The following is a 13,698-nucleotide window of genomic DNA, read 5'->3' as shown; positions in this document are numbered from 1 at the left end:
CAAATTTTTAGTGTTATATAACACTTTTAATAGAAACATTAGACATTTTAAATGTAGAGTAGGACAAATAATTTAATAGATTTACTTGAGAAAGTATATAAAATCCCAATTTCGGAGATTTGAACTAATGATACGGAAAACATATACCATTAACATTGGAAACACTTAATATCAAAACTAAACTTACGAAATACGTTAATAATAATCCGATACAAAAAAGGATAGATATAGTTATTGCAACGGTTTTGCAATGGTGTGAAAGTGAGTCCTCGCAATAGCATTGCAATTTGCAACGACTTTGCAACGGTACGCACTTATTTGCTCGCAATGTCGTTGCAATTTGCAACGGTTTTGCAACGGTGTTAGCTTTTTAGGGTTTCATCAACTTTTTAGTGTTATATAACACTCTTAATAGAAACATTAGACATTTTAAATGTAGTACGACAAATAATTTTATAGATTTACTCGAGAAAGTATATAAAATAGTAAATCTATAAAATCCCAATTTCGGAGATTTGAACTAATATTATGGAAAACATATACCATTAACATTTGAAACACTTAATATCGAAACTAAATTTACGAAATACGTTAACAATATCTGATAAAAAAAATTAGATATAGTATTTCCGTTAACAATTTTCAATATCAGAATATAGGATATGCGTTAAACTCTCCGGAACACTTGCCAAACCCTAAATGAATCCCTAAAACCCACTAAATTAAACTTTTTGCAAGGGATTTGCAAGGGTTTCATCGCAAAAGCCTCGCAATATTGCAAGGAACTTGCGAGAACACTTCGAAACCCCTGTCTAAACCTCAAACGAAACCTAAAGACATTAAAAAAAGATTTTGCAACGGATTTGCGATGAAACACGATAAGTCTCTCGCAAAACACTTGCAATTTTGCAAGGGATAACCGTTGCAATTCGCTTGCAAATTGCAAGGATTTTGTGACGGAAATTAGGTTAATATATAAACACACTTAACCTTTCCTCTCCATTTCACTCTGCCGTCAAAGAAAAAATAAAAAGAAAACCTCTCTGATCCGATCTCCCCTCTGTCTCCCGCCTCTCCTCTCTTTCTCCCTGTGGTCTCTCCTCTCCGCCTCTCCCTCGCCGTGTCCCGCCTCTCTCCGCCCTCTCCCCGCCTCTCCTTCTTCCCGTGGTCTCTCCCCTCCGCCTCTCCCTTGCCGTGTCCTCTCTCCTCCGCCTCTCCCTCGCCGTGTATTCTCTCTCTCCGCCGCTCCCCGCCTCTCCCCGCCTCTCCTTCTCCCCGTGGTCGCTCCTCCCCGCCTCTCCCTTGCCGTGCCCTCTCTCCTCCGCCTCTCCCTCGCCGTGTATTCTCTCTCTCCGCCTCTCCTTCTCGCCGCTGCCTCGCCGGATCTTCGCCTCAGCCTTGCCGGATCTCTCTCCTCAAGGTTGCTCTATCTGACTTCATTATTATTTTTTTAGGTTTTAATTATAGTTTAGGTTATGGATTTGTGATGATGATTCTGTGGTTAGGGTTTTCAATTTTTTAGGTTATGATTCTGTGGTTAGGGTTTGAATTATTTACATTATGATTCAGTGGTTAGGGTTTGATTATTTAGTGTTATGCTAAGTATTTTTGTGGTTTTTGGTTATCACTTTAGGTTATTGTTTTTTTGTGTTGATTCTGTCCTTGTTAGAATTTAATTTTTTTGATTAATTACAGTTACTAAAAATTTTAAATTATTGTATTAATCTTTATATTTATTTCTTTGCAGATGTCAGGAAATGATTATACCCGATATCTGTCTGCTGGTAGTAGGAAGAGTTATGGCAGTAAGAAGAGTTCATCCCGTCGTAGCAATCCGGGAAGTTCTTCTAATTCTCAGATGGCTGAGAGCTCGGCTGTACCTAACAGCCAGACACAACCTTCCCCTCCAGCTCCCGCTCAAGCTTCCCCTCCTGCTCCTGCTCCTGCTCAAGCTCCTCCAGCTCCCGCTCCCTCTCAAGCTCCTCCAGCTCCCGCTCCTGCTCAAGCTCCTCCACCTCCAGCTCCCAATGCTGCCGCAATGACGTTGGAAGATTTAGCGGCAATCAATATGATTCTGGCTAGTCCTGGACATCATCTTCTTCCTCACCTGCATCCAAATCGCCCTCCAAATACGGTTTGGTAAGTTTTTTTTTAATTAGATTTCATTGCAATTAATTATAATATTTTCACTTTTATAATTTAATTCTCTCAATTGCCTTTAATTTTCTGTGATAGGTTTGATGAAGATGGGAGCGTTGCTGCATCGGTTCGTCAAATCTTTGAAAGAGATTTCAAAGAACCGCATGCTAGTTGGAAGCAAACCCCTGGGAATGTCGTGAGACGTTGGTTTGAATCCTTTGCGGTAATTCATTTAATTTTTTCAAAGCTTAAAATTCTGTAAAATAATCTTTTTATGTTCACTACTAATGTCTATTAATTTTTTTTTTATGTCAGCAAATGTATCATTGGGATTCTGGTTTCACTAGCCTGGTTCGCGATTCTTTCGAGGCCAAATTGAAAGTCTAAATGAATCGCCAAGTTTGTCGGTGGAAGAAAGTGTGGCGGGTAAAAGGTGATGCAGCTATGCCTGTTTGGTTTGACCCAAATGTTTGGGCTGGTCTCGTCACTTATTGGCTAGATCCAGGCACTGAAGTCCGGAGTTGCAATAGTCGGGCAGCCCGTTACTCTGACCCCGATGGACATGGGCCGTCTAAGCATCGTTCAGGTCAGACTTCTTACAAGGTCCGTGCGCGAATTATTGTAAGTTCTCCTTTTTTTTTTCTTGGTTCATTTAAGTTGCGATGTGAAGTTGCCTATTATCTCTTAAGTTGTGATCTCAATTTTTAATAATTGACTTAATCTTTTTAATTTTAGGCTGAAGAAACAGGAGAGTCTATTCCTGATTTGCTTGGGGTTCTCGAGATCACTAAACGAAAGCCGGATGGGTCTTTCGTTGACGGCAAATCTGAGCAGCTCTACAATGACGTGACATCTAAATTTCAGGAGTTATCTCAGGCAGCTAGTGCTGATCCCGAGAGCACCGGTTCTGTTGGTCTCACTCCAGCAGAAAAGAACAAGATTTATTGTGAGGTAATTTTTTATTGCTGTCAATCTCAATTTTTTTTAAGTCTTCTTTGATATTGATCTCTGATTTTATTATGTAGCTTGCTCCCCGCAAAAAGGGACGAATTTATGGAGTGGTTTCTCTAAATCAATCTGTAGGATCCGTTTCTGCATCTTTTCCTTCTTCTAGCAGTTCTGAGGACCAGTCTTTGAAGAAGATCATCAAGGAACAAGCTCTTGTGATTCAGAGCCAGGGAAATGAAATCGGGAGGCTGAGTGCTGCTGTTCGTTATCTAGCTACCAAAGATTCTACCTTGGCGAACATTCTTCAGTCCGAAGATGTGCCTTCTTCCCACAACTCCGAGGGCATGTCTCATGACTCTAGAGATGATGAATCTGATGCTATTTAGTTTGTTGCTATCTTTGTTATGAATGTTAAAACTTTGTGTGTTTGTATTTCTTTGTATCGAATCTTGAATTTTTTCTATTTCAGTAATATTTTCGATAATTTAATAATTTTTTTTATATTTTTTTCTAAAAAAAAAATTGTTTTAGATTTTGCTAGAAAAAACAAATACTCGCAAAACGCTTTCAAAAGTGCAACGGAAAAGAACACGCAAATTTGCAAGGAAACAAAATACCGTTGCAAATTTGCAACGAAAATATTGCTTGCAAATTTGCGAGGAAAGGAATACCGTTGCAAATTTGCAACGAAAATATTGCTTGCAAATTTGCGATGAAAACAAAACGCTCGCAAATTAGCGAGGAAAAGGTTCTGTTGCAAATCTGCAATGGAAACATTTCCTCGCAAATTTGCTCGTGTTTTGCAAGCGACGTCGTTTCCGTTGCAAAGTGCGACGATTATTTTTTCGTTGCAAATTTGCGACGAAAGTCATTCCGTTGCAAATTTGCGAGCGTTTTGCAAGCGAATTCAATTTGCGACTAAGGATTTGCAAGGGAATGTGTTTCCTCGCAAATAGCTCGCAAATGACGATTTGCAACGGAATTGCAATGCATTTTTCCCTTGCAAATGACGTGTTTTCTTGTAGTGTGCTTGTACGATGTGGGCAGTTATAAAGTCTTTCTTTATTTCCTCAAAAGACTTTACGCATTCTGGTGAGAAGTCGAATTTAACTTCTTTACAGAGGAGGGAGGTGAGAGGTCTAGCAATTTTGCTAAAATCCTGTATGAACCTCCTGTAAAATCCGGCATGCCCGAGAAAAATTCTCACGTATTTTACGTTCGTGGGTGCAGGCAATCCGGTCATTACTTCAATTTTTGCTCGATCTACTTCTATACCAGCAGCGGACACTTTATGTCCTAGGATGATTCCATCGTTAACCATGAAGTGGCATTTTTCCCAATTTAGAACGAGGTTCTTTTCTTCACATCTTGCCAAAACTTTACATAGGTTATCAAGACAGTTTTTGAAACTGGATCCATATACGGAAAGATCGCCCATAAAGACTTCCATGAAATCTTCTATCATATCTATAAATATTAACATCATGCATCGTTAGAAAGTGGCAGAGGCATTAAAAAGACTGAATGGCATTCGGCGGTATGCGAATGTTCCATAAGGGCATGTAAAGGTGGTCTTTTCTTGATCTTCAGGATGTATAGGGATTTGGAAAATCTAGAGTATCCGTCAAGCAAACAGTAGTATTGGTGATTTGCCAATCTTTCCAACATTTAATCAATGAAGGGTAAGGGAAAGTGATCTTTTCTGGTGGCAGCGTTTAGCTTCCTATAATCGATACACATTCGATATCCAGTGACAGTTCGCGTGAGAATGAGTTTGTTTTTATCATTCTTAACCACTGTATTTCTGCCAAACAACATGCACAGGGCTCACCCAGTTGCTATCCAAAATCGGGTAGATGATTCCAGCATCTAGAAGTTTGATAATTTCCTTCTTACCAACTTCTTTCAAGTTCGGGTTTAGCCTTCTTTGATGTTCCACTGACGATTTGGAATCGTCCTCTAGGTGGATCCGATGCATGCACAGATCTGGAGAGATGCCACGAATATCCTCGAGAGAGTATCCAAGGGCTTTCCTATATTTGTGCAGTTTATTTAATAACAACGTAAGTTCTCCATTTGTCAGGTTGGCGTTTACGATTACGGGGTAGGAATTTTTATAGAGAAAAGCATATTTGAGTCCAGCCGGTAGTTGCTTTAACTTGATCTTTGGTGCTTTTTCGGGATCCCATTCCTTCATATAGGATGGTTGTCGATCGACAGCTTTCGTTAAATATCGATAGACGTTGATTTCCGAAGCGTCATCCTCTATGTCATCGACGTTTGCTATTTCTATACTTGCGTCCATTAATCGCACGTATTCATCAGCTCTGATGTCGATGCTAAATGTTTCCTCTTCGGTAGATGTGAGCATTTTTTTTTCAGGGGATCATCTGAGCATAGGTCTATGAAGGATTCTTCAGCCAACTCATAGACATCGTCCACGTAAGAGGCTTGTTTATCGATTAAGGGTTGTTTTATTAGTTTTTCCATATCGAAGGTCATTGAAATGTTTCCAATGTTTAAACATATCCGACCTTCCTTGACGTCGATGATTGCACCAGCGGTAGCTAGAAATGGTCTACCTAAGATGAGGGGATCTTTTGGTTCATTCGGGTATTTCAACACAATGAAATCCGTTGGTACATGACAGTCGTTAATTCTTATCGGCACGTCATCTAGTACTCCCTCAGGTACTCTAACGGATCTATCAGCAAGAACCAAAGTTATTTTGGTGGGTTTGAACTCGTCGTATCCCAGGGATATCGCGACAGAGTGTGGCATGAGATTCACGCTGGATCCTAGGTCACAAACAGATCGAGGAAAACTCTTATCTCGTATGTTGCAATCTAGAACAAAACTACCCGGATCAGGTCTCTTGATCGGGGTTTCGCCTTGGATTATTGCACTTACTTCCTCTGAAACCATCATGACGCTGTGTTCAGCAGCTGGGAAGCTGTTGGATACCATGTCTTTTACATATTTCTTAATCGAAGATGATATTTTTACGGCATCACTTAGTGGCATTTCCAACGTGATTTTATCGAATGCTTTCTTGCAGATCACTTTATCCAATTCTCGCTTAGTTTGCGTCTTGTTAGGAGGAAAGGGTGGCAAAGTCCTATACACACTCTCTACCGCCGGCGTGGCAGGAGTCGAGTGTCGATCGACATTGTTTTCATTATGTCGATCGATATTTACCGTAGTCGGTCGATCGACATTATTTCCTTCTTGTCGATCGATTTCCACATCTTCTTCCGACTCCTCCTCTTCTTCATCGAGGTTAATCGTTTCTTTTTCAGCTTCAGGGGGTTTTTCTGCAGAAGTGATTTCTACAGCGCTCGGGGAAAGGCGTTTTCTGCTTCTTAGTAACACAGCGCAAACTTGGCGTCTCAGGTTGGTGTCAGTTTTTCCAGGAAGGAATCCTTCATCCCTTCTGACAAACCCAACTTTATGCGCAACTTGGCTATCCTATTTCTTGACATGATCACTCAAATTTTCAAACTTATCATATAAATCAGAATATACGGAATCCAATCTTTCATCGAGAACCGCACTCATTTTCTGCTGGCGTTTTAAAACTTGACGAATCATAGATTCCAGCTTGCTCCTATGAGTCTGTCTTGCCTCGTAGGTCCTTGTGAAGCTCATGTTTCGCTGCTGATTGGCCAGTCTTTGTTTGTGAAAGCCAGTTTCATCGATGAGGTCTACATGCTCTTCTTCATTTCCTTCACGTAGAAAGGTCTGACTCTCATCAGTAAACCGAACTTGCTCATCTTCAATCACAAAAGCATGAACTAAATCTGACGTTTCTTTCACCTCGGATATCTGGTCTCCATTCGAATTCTCGGCCATATTCCTCCTCTCGAGATCAGTCTTCTTGGTACTGGTGCTAGACGCCACATTTTCAATGAGCCTCGTAGCTTCTTCAGGTGTCTTGGTTTTGAAGTTCCCGTGACTCGCAGCGTCCAAAGTCGCTTGGTATGTCCAGTCGAGACCTCTGAAGAAAATTTAAGTAGCTGGATTTCGCGAAAACCATGGTGTGGGCAGTCTCGCTGGTAGGCTCTGAATCTCAACCAAGAAGCCTTAAAAGTTTTAGTAGTGCCTTGAGAAAAATTATAGATCTTATTCCTAAATTCTTCGGTTCGTGCATCATCGAAGAAGTTGTTGAGGAAGACGCTTTTGATATCACTCCAGCAAGTCAAAGATCATGGCTGCAATTGTTTCAGCCAGTGCGTCGCATCTCCAGCAAGGGAGTGCGGGAAGAGTTTGCAAAATAGGTAGTCTTCAGAGACTCCATGCACCTTGATGTTAGACACAAAGTCCTCAAGTGCTTCGATATGGTCTCGAAAGGGGTGATGACTTACAAGAGATAAATATTTGGGTTTCAGTTCAAAGTCTTTTCTTTGAATTGCTGGAGGACGGATCGCAGACCTGTTAGTGTAGAACCGATCAGGTCTGTTGCAATCTCCAATAGGAATTGGAGTATTCAAAACAACAGCTATTCCAATAGGAATTGGAGCCCTATGTCTATAATTAATTTTGTTTGATACGTTGCATACTCGACCTTTTTGATCTCCTAGAACTACTTTTCCATTATTGAAATAGGTAAGAACATACTTACCTGCTTCCGGCAGGATGGCGTCGATCGATATTGGTAGTTGAGTGTCGACCCGTCGCTCGATGTTGTTGGCTGAGCGTCGATTGATTTTTGTATCGACCCGTCGCTCGATGTTGTTGCCTGAGCGTCGATCGATTTCTAGTCGAAATTCATATCTTCCATCTTAAGTACCTGTGTCAGCGGGAAAGAGGGAAAACTTAGCAAATTCAGTAACAAAATCTAGACTATATTCTAAGAAAAAGTTGCCAAAACGGAACAGAAAAACAACTACATTGTCCCTTTACCATAAATCTCTTTTTGATCCGTTTTGGACCTAGATACCCCTGACCAACTTTAAAAATTCATATCAATTATTTTAAAAGTCAGAAAAATATAGAAAATTATACAAAATATACATAAACAAAAAACAATGATATGAAAAATATATTGGTTGACTAAATATTAGTGGAACACAATTTAATTTTTAATCTATGGAAACTAGAACACACAATCTATTGTCTACGACCTCGTAGATTGCAGTTTCAGATAAATACATAGATATCTGCAGCATGTAGACCACAATATCTATTTAATGGTCAATATTCTACCACCGCAGAGTAAATCAGCTACAAATTTCTCTTTGTTTTGAACTACGGTAGACTTCGAAAACTACTATTTATTATTATATCTACTAACACGAAATCATAAAATCTGCCTATATACAAATATTCTACGAATGTGTGATTGCGTTATATACCAAAATATTATATTCTACCATAGCAGGATTACATAGTCTACTAGTGTATATGCAGTCTACGCGTGTCAGAATGTATGTTCTGCCAAATTCGTAATCTAAATATTCCCTAAATCTCTCCACAATCTGTTAAGAGAATATTTACCAAATCATATATTTCCAAAATTTACGTATTTTCTATTTTTTTTAAACGTGTTCTTCCTTGTTCATCCAATACTCTTGAGGAATTCTTTTTGGAAAGACCCAAAATATTTGATTCTCTTGTTGTATAAAATGCATATTTATGCTTGTTGTGGATTGTGGAAATTTGATCCCTTTAAAGAATGAGGATTTTCTGTTGATAAATAAACTTGATTGTATTTGCAAAGACACTGTACTCTAGTATGTACAAGAACATCAAACTTTAAAACCCAAAAATCTAAGATTCGTCAAAAACATTTGTTCATATTAATAGACTTAACTTGTTAAACACAAACTTTAATTTCTAAAAAACCAAAATATAATTTGTTAAACATATGTGATTAAGGGTTTAGGATTTGAACCTATGTTATTTAGGGTTTAGGGTTTGAACCCTATATTATTTAGTGGTTCGGGTTTGAACCAATGTTATTAAGGGTTTGGGTTTGAATCTTATGTTATTTAGGGGGTCGAGATTGAACCCTATGTGAGTCAATGTTCATACGATATATTAGAAAAAAATTATCAATAAAACGTAGAACTAATACAATTTAAACATAACTTGATGAACTCATAAACTATAATCCAAAATCTGAGCCTAACAATGTATCCATAAAGTAACATCTAAAGCCCAAATATTAAACGCAAATTACAAAGACGACAATGATGAGTCGCACTCTCTTTCTTTACAGATGTATTTGAAGTGAACTTTGTCACATATTCGTGGATCATTACACCAAGTCATTCCTAACAAACAGACAACACTTAATATATTTGTTCTAGCAGTTCTTTGGTCTATGGTACTTTGGACGCAGTCACGCAGAGACGAGCAGTGCTCGTTCGTATGCGGGTGTGGCTCCATAGTGTTGTAACCGGAAAGCTCCATTCTGTATTTCCCAAGGATTTGACAGTGCGGTAGCTTTACATCATTGTTGTCGTTACACCATTTAGGCAAACAGCTTGCATTGTTCTAAAAAAACTTGAGCATGTAAGCATCCTTGATCTGCAAAAACTGATTCCCTTGTTTAGTATGTGTGTGTGTTATCTTCTAGAATATGCATAGGTTAGTTCTGTTACCGTGAATTCAGCAACTTGGATGGAACTAGAGATTGGATCAAACAAGCCACCTTCTTTGTACATTTCGAGGATGAAAGTGATACAAGAAGTTGATTTCCCATCGCTATATATCCAATCATCGTGTTCAGGAACTGCTAGCAACTCGTCAAAATAGGATCCACACTTTTCGACTTCTACGAGTACATCAGGAAGATGAAGACCCTGCCATTTCACAACATCTCAGAGAAAGAACTAAAGAAACCGAACAAAATGATGATAACAAAGAAGAAAGTGGAGGCGAAGCTAATACCTCTGTCCTGAATAGCTTCACCAAAAAAAAAAACAGATCTACATTTGGCTAAACTAACCGCACAAATATCCTGACATTGCCCATCCCTAATTGACAAAGCAACAACTACGAAAAAGAGGCATCTTAAGCTCTAAACTTCCCCTGTGACTAGAAGTAATAAAAAAGCAACCTTTACCTTTTGTTGAAACGCCACAGAAACAGAGAATTGTCCACGGATGCCCAAACCCGTCGAATCTTTGGAAAAAAATCCAAAGCCGTGCCTTCACCGCCTGCTGTATTACATACAGAAGGAAATTCCCCAGTATCACCCACCTCTAACAAAGGTGGCCACTGCAATAAAGTAAAAAAGGAGAAACCTTTGTAACTGCTCGATTTCAACTAGTTTTCCTTCGAATTCGAGAATCCAATATCACCAACGAAAGAAATCAAGCTAATTGCTTCAAATAGGCTAACCTCTCTGCGATGAGTAGAGTATGGATGACTAGCGTTTCTGGAAGCTTGAAGAGCTTCTTCTAGATCGAGCTGAGATGCAGCTTCTCTGCTCTGTTTTTCTCTCTAGACACACAGGAAAGAGGGATGTGATTTAGGGTTCGTGTTTTGATGTTTGGGGATAAATGAATATTGCATTTTTCTTTCTTTTTCATTTTGTTTAACTTTTTAATTCAGTTTTTTTTTTTTTTAATAAATGAATTAATAAAAACGAAAATAGGTTTAGATTAGGAGTTTAATTGGGTTAACAAAAAAATTTATACTATATGGACAATTTATAGTTTAATTTAGGGCATAGGGACAATGTACTTAGTCGTTCTATATTTACAAATTTCCCATATTCTAAACTTAATCTAATGGTAAAAATAAAGAGTCCCTCGCAATGGCGCCAAATTTGATATCACTCAAATTACCCTAAGGAGTGAATTACTCTCTCAAATAAGAGGTTCGGATGTAGTATTTAGAGATCAAATCCACAGAGATTTTAGGATGACACAATAGATTATGGTCTTGAAATAAATCTAGATTTAATGGTTTATAAGTTTTAAAGCAGTAAATGAATTGGTGAGCACGTTTATTGCTCGATTGATTGTTTTGAGGTTGTTAACGGTTGGGTGAAAGAAGTAAATTCAGGTATATTCTCAGGTATTATAAGTAAAACTTAATTTGAGAAATTAGGGGTTTATTAATATTAATTGTTCTTGAATTCAAACTAAGGTATAATCTATTTGGTTATCTAATTTAGATCTCGGATCTCAACTCTCGTATTTTAATCACGAGAAAGTGTCGATCGATAATTCTTTGTGAATATCGATCGATACACCTTTCAAAATATCGATCGACAGGGCTATCGCTGCGTCGATCGATACTTCTTCCAGAAAGCTTTACGGACAGGTTTGATTTATATTCTCTAACTCACTAGACCAACTCTCGTCTGTATCTAGTCAGTTAGATCATTCTAGTTATTTTCAGGTATTGAGTCAAGCAATGGCTTGATCCCAATTAATCCTAAGAACAAAGTTTGAAGGGTGATCAATCCTAAACTTAGCTTTAAGCACAACTAGATGAATGAACTATATTTCTAAACACCCTAACAACGGTTCAAGTTAACAATACATATATCATCCTATTGAGAAACCTAAATCTAACAATAAGACTACTCAGACATATTCATAAGAAACATGGTTATGATGGTCTGAATAATACTTAAATAAATGAATAATACAAAATAAAGTAAAGAAACAAAGAGAGTTCAAGATCTTCCCTCTCTCAAGGTGTAAAAATCTCTCTCTCCAATCCTAAGCTCTCTCTCTGGAATAGTATGAAACATAGCCGTCAACAATGGTTTAGAAAACAGTGAAATAGGGTTTCAGGTCGTCCAGGGGTATATTGGTAATATGTGGTGACTTCTGGGCCTAAATTGGTCTCGAAACAGGCTTGTCCTGTTTTCTGGGCTCACTGTCGACCGACACCAATGAAGCAATATCGATCGACAGTCCTTCATTTCCTCGACAGCTTCCTCTCGCGAGGCAGACTGACCACTCTTCCGTAAAACAGGCATAACTTCTGTTACGGGATGCTGATTGACCTCAAACCGGTGGCGTTGGAAAGCTAACACAAAGCTCTATCGTGTGTCAAAAGATGGGCTCAATCTAACAGTGGAAATTTCTCCATACATAGCTAAACATCTGATGCATCTGTGTAGTTCTGCACCTCAAAAGGCTCCAAAATCACCATATTTCTCCAGAACGTACATGAACCTGTAAATACTCTAAACAGACTCTATATAGTAGTAAATATATATTAAAACACTTATAAACCATGGTTAAAAGTGGGTAAAATCCATGGTCTATCAAATATCACTAAGAGACACATTGTATATTTAACACAGTTTCTCATGCTAGATTTACTAAGATACCCCCAACTATGTGACATCTTGAGTTAACTAGAAGTATCATCCAACTAACCAAACTCCTTACCCAACCCAACTAACCAAAACCGATATCTTATTTTTATCTTTTAACAAAATCGATAACTTTTAACCTTTTACAAAACCGATGACCTTATCTCTTCCCCTTTCTTCACAAATCTATCACCGGCGAGATGAACCCTAATTTATTTCTCCCCGACTTCTTCTAGATCCATAAAGCAAAACCTGAAATTGGCCCCAAATCTCGACTTTCCAAACCCACATTTCTTTATTGCTGTTTTGTTCTCTGAATCTGGATTTTGATTTCGCGTTATCATCGTATCGAACTCTGTATCTCGACCTAAAAAATCTGGACTTTTGCGCGTTTACCGATTCACAGATAAACTCCAAATGGAAGGTTAGATCACACTTCTTAAACAACTCGATTCTGTCTTCTCACATCAACACTACTTGATTATGTCTTCTCGCAACAAACCCTAACTTTTGGCATCTTGTTTAATAATTTGCAGAGAACACAGTAGATCACCGTCTCCCCAAGAGGCTTTTCGCAACTGATAGATTCCCCCGACACCGTCTGAATATCTACTCTAGGCCGAACATTCTAGCTTTCGTCCGTCATGTTCTTCGCTATTCTCCAGCGTTTGGAAAGATTAGAGAGTCTTCTTTCAGAAAGCTTTTTGATCTCCCCACTCGTCAAATCCCAGTTTCATGTAAGCTTATACACAACCTTCTGTCCTGTCAGTTGCTCTGTAATCAAGAATACACGCTCTGGTCTGTGTTTGGTAAAGACCCCCTTAGATTCAGCCTTGAAGAGTTTGAGACCATAACTGGCCTTAATTGTGGGGTTTTTCCAGAGGGTTATGAAGCACCTGATTACAACCGAAAAGGCGCAAACAAGCAGAAGGTGGCACACAAAGATCCGTTATTGCAGAAGATAATTGGCAAGTACAACAACATCACCATTTCAGACTTAGCTGCCGAGCTTGAGAACGACAAGCAAATGGATGAGTGGAGGAGAATCCGGCTTGCCCTCATCATCATTGTTGATGGAGTGTTGATAGCCTCCCAACAGATTCATCGCCCAACGCTTAGGTACGTTCATATGCTGGAGGACGTGATGCTTTCCTCAAATTCCCTTGGGAGCGTGAATCTTTCCTGCACACTGTACGCTACATGAAACCACCTAAGTTCGACAAAGGCAAGCCCGTTGACAACCCAATTGATATGCTTGTACTGAAACACAAACAAGAAACATTCCGTCTCACCGGGTTCCCACCAGCACTGCAGTTACTCGCTTT

The 13,698-nt window shown here is 38.9% G+C and overlaps 2 protein-coding genes across 2 annotated transcripts; one reads left to right on the top strand and one right to left on the bottom strand.

The window, feature by feature from the left end:
* Positions 1 to 1,035: 1,035 nt before the first annotated feature.
* On the top strand, positions 1,036 to 3,571 carry LOC106398935 (vegetative cell wall protein gp1-like). Its single transcript, XM_048744362.1, has 6 exons — positions 1,036 to 1,420; positions 1,748 to 2,139; positions 2,236 to 2,362; positions 2,455 to 2,760; positions 2,875 to 3,090; positions 3,165 to 3,571. The coding sequence occupies exons 2-4, from the start codon at positions 1,748 to 1,750 to the stop codon at positions 2,524 to 2,526; spliced, it is 591 nt and encodes a 196-aa protein (XP_048600319.1). The 5' UTR covers positions 1,036 to 1,420; the 3' UTR covers positions 2,527 to 2,760; positions 2,875 to 3,090; positions 3,165 to 3,571.
* Positions 3,572 to 9,124: 5,553 nt separating this feature from the next.
* Positions 9,125 to 12,664, bottom strand: LOC106446236. Its single transcript, XM_048743903.1, has 6 exons — positions 12,626 to 12,664; positions 10,435 to 10,536; positions 10,157 to 10,311; positions 9,987 to 9,996; positions 9,693 to 9,896; positions 9,125 to 9,627 (listed from the first exon to the last, which is right to left on the bottom strand). Exons 1-6 carry the CDS (start codon positions 12,662 to 12,664, stop codon positions 9,586 to 9,588), a joined length of 552 nt encoding a protein of 183 aa, XP_048599860.1. The 3' UTR covers positions 9,125 to 9,585.
* Positions 12,665 to 13,698: the final 1,034 nt, after the last annotated feature.

Source organism: Brassica napus, chromosome C1 (assembly GCF_020379485.1).
Source record: "Brassica napus cultivar Da-Ae chromosome C1, Da-Ae, whole genome shotgun sequence".
NCBI lineage: Eukaryota > Viridiplantae > Streptophyta > Magnoliopsida > Brassicales > Brassicaceae > Brassica > Brassica napus.
The sequence above is the reverse complement of the archived record's forward strand: the minus strand, read 5'-3'. Positions and strand labels throughout refer to the sequence as shown.

Excerpts from the sequence above, each read along its gene's own strand:
- LOC106398935 (XM_048744362.1), top strand. The coding sequence starts at position 1,748 with ATGTCAGGAAATGATTATACCCGATATCTGTCTGCTGGTAGTAGGAAG. Across the intron at positions 2,140-2,235 it reads CGCCCTCCAAATACGGTTTG|GTTTGATGAAGATGGGAGCG; the intron begins GTAAGTTTTTTT and ends TTTCTGTGATAG. Across the intron at positions 2,363-2,454 it reads GTTGGTTTGAATCCTTTGCG|CAAATGTATCATTGGGATTC; the intron begins GTAATTCATTTA and ends TTTTTATGTCAG.
- LOC106446236 (XM_048743903.1), bottom strand. The coding sequence starts at position 12,664 with ATGTGGGTTTGGAAAGTCGAGATTTGGGGCCAATTTCAG. Across the intron at positions 10,312-10,434 it reads ACTCTACTCATCGCAGAGAG|TGGCCACCTTTGTTAGAGGT; the intron begins GTTAGCCTATTT and ends ACTTTATTGCAG. Across the intron at positions 9,628-9,692 it reads TCCAAGTTGCTGAATTCACG|TTTTTGCAGATCAAGGATGC; the intron begins GTAACAGAACTA and ends CAAGGGAATCAG.